The sequence below is a fragment of the Entelurus aequoreus genome, linkage group LG20, assembly GCF_033978785.1.
Source record: "Entelurus aequoreus isolate RoL-2023_Sb linkage group LG20, RoL_Eaeq_v1.1, whole genome shotgun sequence".
Lineage (NCBI taxonomy): Eukaryota > Metazoa > Chordata > Actinopteri > Syngnathiformes > Syngnathidae > Entelurus > Entelurus aequoreus.
In genome coordinates this window covers 25,545,838-25,551,839 of record NC_084750.1, presented here as the reverse complement: position 1 = coordinate 25,551,839, position 6,002 = coordinate 25,545,838, and the positions used below count along the sequence as shown (strand labels likewise).

At 35.4% G+C, this 6,002-nt stretch overlaps 1 protein-coding gene across 2 annotated transcripts in view; it reads left to right on the top strand.

Annotated features, from left to right (window-relative positions):
• The first annotated feature begins 492 nt into the window (after window positions 1-492).
• elp6 (elongator acetyltransferase complex subunit 6) overlaps window positions 493-6,002 on the top strand; it is a 10,359-nt gene continuing 4,849 nt past the window's right edge. The window contains exons 1-4 of one of the 2 annotated variants that reach the window (XM_062028863.1): window positions 493-789; window positions 873-951; window positions 4,054-4,121; window positions 4,254-4,381. In XM_062028863.1, the coding sequence (XP_061884847.1) occupies window positions 736-789; window positions 873-951; window positions 4,054-4,121; window positions 4,254-4,381 (329 nt within the window). In that variant the 5' untranslated portion in view covers window positions 493-735. Of the gene's footprint in view, window positions 790-872; window positions 952-4,050; window positions 4,122-4,253; window positions 4,382-6,002 lie in introns of both variants that reach the window. The other variant, XM_062028862.1, reaches the window with a different exon arrangement.

The window sequence follows — 6,002 nt, the reverse complement described above, 5'->3', positions numbered from 1 at the left end:
TTTGTTTCGCCCTTTGATTTGATGTTATTTAAGGATGATTCCCCAAGAGGAGCAACACTTGAAACACGCTACTTTTTATGATTTATCATGAACAGTATCGGTATTGCCGATACCAGCCTACATTCTAATCGGTATTGGATCGGAAAGAACAGCCTTGGTATCAGCGCTGGAGAAGGAGGCCCGTCAGTCACGTGATAAAATATAAGCGTGCCGTTGGAAAATAGCCCCACACTGCCACCTGTTGGCCTAAACTGCACACTACACACTGACTGTCACTGTAATAAAACATATTGTACATAGTCAACATGAGAACACACACACAATGTTGCATTATACGTTCCGGGCAGGCTTTAATGGCTGGGATCTATGACTGTATTGATTCGCCACATATATGTTTTTAGTGTGTGTATTTGTGTGAGAATGTTTAAGTAGCACGAAATGACACAGAAACAGAAATATACAATTAATTTCTCTGTGCAGAGTGAGCCCTCTCTTTTCTTTGAAGCGATCTTTGCTGGCAGGTGACGTCACTTCTATAGCTTCGCAGTTAGCATCCAGTCACGCTCACAAGCTTCTCCTGTAAATATTATGGTTTCCCTCGTCGACTTTAAAAAAAAACCATGCGGGTTCTTGTCTCGACACTTTGTGCAAGGCCACGCCGCGGTGTGAATATTTAATTCAGATAGTTTTGTGTTAAAAAACAACAAGCGCGTAGCTAGCTAGCTTGCTAACAAGATGTTCGCCGAGCTGAACAGCATCCTGAACATCAGCCCAGACAACTTGACCACGGTGACCACTTTTATTCATCCTAATCTTCACTTTTTCACTCTTTTACCTGACCTAAACACTGATGCTAACGTTTTTGCTGCCAGGAAGAGTTTGTGTTGCTGTCTGACAGGCGGAGTGACGCTTCTTTCCTCGTCCATCACTTCCTGGGGTTCTACCTGAGAGGTGATCAATAATATACTCATATCAATACTTTCACTTCTTTCCTCCTCCATCACTTCCTAAGTTTCTACCTGAGAGGTGATCAATGATCAATAATATACTGATATCAATTCTTTCATTTCTTTCCCCGTCCATCACTTCCCATGTTTCTACCTGAGAGGTGATCAATAATATACTCATATCAATACTTTCATATCTTTCCTCCTCCATCACTTCCTAAGTTTCTACCTGAGAGGTGATCAATGATCAATAATATACTGATATCAATTCTTTCATTTCTTTCCCCGTCCATCACTTCCCATGTTTCTACCTGAGAGGTGATCAATAATATACTCATATCAATACTTTCATATCTTTCCTCTTCCATCACTTCCTAAGTTTCTACCTGAGAGGTGAATAATAATTCACTCATATCAATACGTTCATTTCTTTCCTCGTCCATCACTTCCTAAGTTTCTACCTGAGAGGTGATCAATAATATACTCATATCAATACTTTCATTTCCTTCCTCCTTCATCACTTCCTGGGGTTCCACCTGAGAGGTGATCAATAATATACTCATATCAATACTTTCACTTCTTTCCTCCTCCAACACTTCCTAAGTTTCAACCTGAGAGGTGATCAATGATCAATAATATACTCATATCAATACTTTCATTTCTTTCCTCGTCCATCACTTCCTAAGGTTCTACCTGAGAGGTGATCAATAATCAATGATATACTCATATCAGGGCAGCACGGTGGCAACACGGTGACAGAGGGGTTAGTGCGTCTGCCTCACAATACGAAGGTCCTGAGTAGTCGTGAGTTCAATCTCGGCCTCGGGATCTTTCTGTGTGGAGTTTGCATGTTCTCCCCGTGACTGCGTGGGTTCCCTCCGGGTACTCCGGCTTCCTCCCACCTCCAAAGACATGCACCTGGGGATAGGTTGATTGGCAACACTAAATTGGCCCTAGTGTGTGAATGTGAGTGTGAATGTTGTTTGTCTATCTGTGTTGGCCCTGTGATGAGGTGGCGACTTGTCCAGGGTGTACCCCGCCTCCCGCCCGATTGTAGCTGAGATAGGCTCCAGCGCCCCCCGCGACCCCGAAGGGAATAAGCGGTAGAAAATGGATGGATGGATGGATACTCATATCAATCATTTTATTTATTTCCTCCTCCATCACTTCCTGGGATTCTATCTGAGAGGTGAACATGAATCAATGATATCAGTAATATCATCGCAGCATTGCTGTTGCTCCAACACATGTCAGCAATGATATCGATTGTTTCAATTAGGTCCTTAGTTATTGTCAACAATTGTCATGAAGAATTCTTTAGTGGGTTGTCAGTGTTTTAGCCCATTGTAAAGTGTGTTTATGTGTGTTGTAGCCCATTGTACAGTGTTTTTTGTGTTTTAGCCCATTGTAAAGTGTGTTTATGTGTGTTGTAGCCCATTGTACAGTGTTTTAGCCCATTGTAAAGTGTTTTTATGTGTGTTGTAGCCCATTGTACAGTGTTTTTTGTGTTTTAGCCCATTGTAAAGTGTGTTTATGTGTGTTGTAGCCCATTGTACAGTGTTTTTTGTGTTTTAGCCCATTGTAAAGTGTGTTAATGTGTGTTGTAGCCCATTGTACAGTGTTTTTTGTGTTTTAGCCCATTGTAAAGTGTTTTTATGTGTGCTTTAGCCCATTGTAATGTGTTTTTTGTGTTTTAGCCCATTGTAAAGTGTTTTTATGTGTGCTTTAGCCCATTGTAATGTGTTTTTTGTGTTTTAGCCCATTGTAAAGTGTTTTTATGTGTGCTTTAGCCCATTGTAATGTGTTTTTTTGTGTTTTAGCCCATTGTAAAGTGTTTTTATGTGTGCTTCAGCCCATTGTACAGTGTTTTTTGTGTTTTAGCCCATTGTAAAGTGTGCTTTTTGTGGGTTTTAGCCCATTGTAATGTGTGTTTTAGCCAATTGTAAAGTGTGTTTTAGCCCATTGTAAAGTGTTTTTTGTGTTTTAGCCCATTGTAAAGTGTTTTTATGTGTGCTTTAGCCCATTGTAAAGTGTGTTTTTATGTGTTTAAGCCCATTGTAAAGTGTGTTTTTTATGTGTTTTAGCCAATTGTAAAGTGTTTTTGTGTGTGTTTTAGACCATTGTAATGTGTTTTTTGTGTGTTGTAGCCCATTGTAAAGTGTTTTTGTGTGTGTTTTAGCCCATTGTAATGTGTTTTTTGTGTGTTTTAGCCCATTGTACAGTGTGTTTTTGTGTGTGTTTAAGCCCATTGTAAAGTGTTTTTGTGTGTTGTAGCCCATTGTAAAGTGTTTTTTTGTGTGTTTTAGCCCATTGTAATGTGTTTTTTGTGTGTTTTAGCCCATTGTACAGTGTGTTTTTGTGTGTTTTAGCCCATTGTAAAGTGTTTTTGTGTGTTGTAGCCCATTGTAAAGTGTTTTTTTGTGTGTTTTAGCCCATTGTAATGTGTTTTTTGTGTGTTTTAGCCCATTGTAAAGTGTTTTTTTGTGTTCTAGCCCATTGCAAAGTGTGTTTTTGTGTGTTTTCACCCATTGTAAAGTGTGTTTTTTGTGTGTTTTAGCCCATTGTAATGTGTTTTTTGTGTGTTTTAGCCCATTGTAAAGTGTTTTTTTGTGTTCTAGCCCATTGCAAAGTGTGTTTTCACCCATTGTAAAGTGTGTTTTTTGTGTGTTTTAGCCCATTGTAATGTGTTTTTTGTGTGTTTTAGCCCATTGTAAAGTGTGTTTTTGTGTGTTTTAGCCACTTGTAAAGTGTGGCTTTAGTATATTTTTAGCCGACTGTAAAGTGTGTTTCAGCTCTGTGTAAAGTGTGTGTTTTTGTGTGTTTCAGCTAGGTATGTGTGTTTCAGCTGGGTATTAAGTGTGTTTTTATGTGTTTCAGCGTGGTGTGAAGTGTGTGTTTTTGTGTGTTTAAGCGAGGTGTCACGCGTGTGTTTTTGTGTGTTTCAGCTGGTTGTAGAGTGTGTTTTTGTGTATTTCAGCAGGTTGTAAAGTGTGTGTTTCAGCAGGTTGTAAAGTGTGTGTTTTTGTGTGTTTCAGCAGGTTGTAAAGTGTATGTTTTTGTGTGTTTCAGCAGGTTGTAAAGTGTGTGTTTTTGTGTGTTTCAGCAGGTTGTAAAGTGTGTGTTGTGGGTCTGGCCCAGTCGTGGGGTCACTACAGTGCAGTGAGTCAGAGATTGGTACGTCCAACATGAACACAATACATGAAGTCCACTTCTATTTGGGAATGGATTTGTGTCTATAATAAATATGTATTGTGTAACAGAAGTTGTGATTGTGGTATTGATCAATAATACACTATTGTCCCTCAGGGCGTCAGTCTGTCTCAGGCAAAGGATAAAGGTCAGCTGGTGTTCCTGGAGGGACTCAAAGAATCTTTGACCATCCTGAGTCCAAGTCCACAAGTCCAAACAGGAAGTGAAGCCATGGACTTCCTCAGGTAAAACTTTGCTGTTTTTAGTTGGATGATTTATAAAAACTTTGTTGTTAGTTGGATGATTTATAAAACCTTTGTTGTTAGTTGGATGATTTATAAAAACTTTGTTGTTAGTTGGATGATTTATAAAAACTTTGTTGTTAGTTGGATGATTTATTAAACTTTTGTTGTTGTTAGTTGGATGATTTATAAAAACTTTGTTGTTAGTTGGATGATTTATTAAACTTTTGTTGTTGTTAGTTGGATGATTTATAAAAACTTTGTTGTTAGTTGGATGATTTATTAAACTTTTGTTGTTGTTAGTTGGATGATTTATAAAAACTTTGTTGTTAGTTGGATGATTTATTAAACTTTTGTTGTTGTTAGTTGGATGATTTATAAAAACTTTGTTGTTAGTTGGATGATTTATTAAACTTTTGTTGTTGTTAGTTGGATGATTTATAAAAACTTTGTTGTTAGTTGGATGATTTATAAAAACGTTGTTAGTTGGATGATTTATAAAAACTTTGTTGTTAGTTGGATGATTTATAAAACCTTTGTTGTTAGTTGGATGATTTATAAAAACTTTGTTGTTAGTTGGATGATTTATAAAACCTTTGTTGTTAGTTGGATGATTTATAAAACCTTTGTTGTTAGTTGGATGATTTATAAAAACTTTGTTGTTAGTTGGATGATTTATAAAACCTTTGTTGTTAGTTGGATGATTTATAAAAACTTTGTTGTTAGTTGGATGATTTATAAAAACTTTGTTGTTAGTTGGATGATTTATAAAAACTTTGTTGTTAGTTGGATGATTTATAAAAAACATGTTGTTAGTTGGATGATTTATAGGAACTTTGTTGTTGTTAGTTGGATGATTTATAAAAACTTTTGTTGTTAGTTGGATGTTTTATAAAAATGTTGTCATTTGGATGATTTATAAAAACTTTGTTGTTAGTTGGATGATTTATTATTATTTTTTGTTAGTTGGATGATTTATAAAAACTTTGTTGTTAGTTGGATGATTTATAAAATGTTTTTGTTGTTAGTTGGATGATTTATAAAAACATTTGTTGTTAGTTGGATGATTTATAAAAACTTTGTTGTTAGTTGGATGATTTATAAAACCTTTGTTGTTAGTTGGATGATTTATAAAAACTTTGTTGTTAGTTGGATGATTTATAAAACCTTTGTTGTTAGTTGGATGATTTATAAAAACTTTGTTGTTAGTTGGATGATTTATAAAAACTTTGTTGTTAGTTGGATGATTTATAAAAACTTTGTTGTTAGTTGGATGATTTATTAAACTTTTGTTGTTGTTAGTTGGATAATTTATAAAAACGTTGTTGTTAGTTGGATGATTTATAAAAAATGTGTTGTTAGTTGGATGATTTATAGGAACTTTGTTGTTGTTAGTTGGATGATTTATAAAAATGTTGTTGTTAGTTGGATGATTTATAAAAACTTTTGTTGTTAGTTGGATGTTTTATAAAAATGTTTTCAATTGGATGATTTATAAAAACTTTGTTGTTAGTTGGATGATTTATTATTATTTTTTGTTAGTTGGATGATTTATAAAAACCTTTGTTGATAGTTGGATGATTTATAAAATGTTTTTGTTTTTAATTGGATGATTTATAAAATG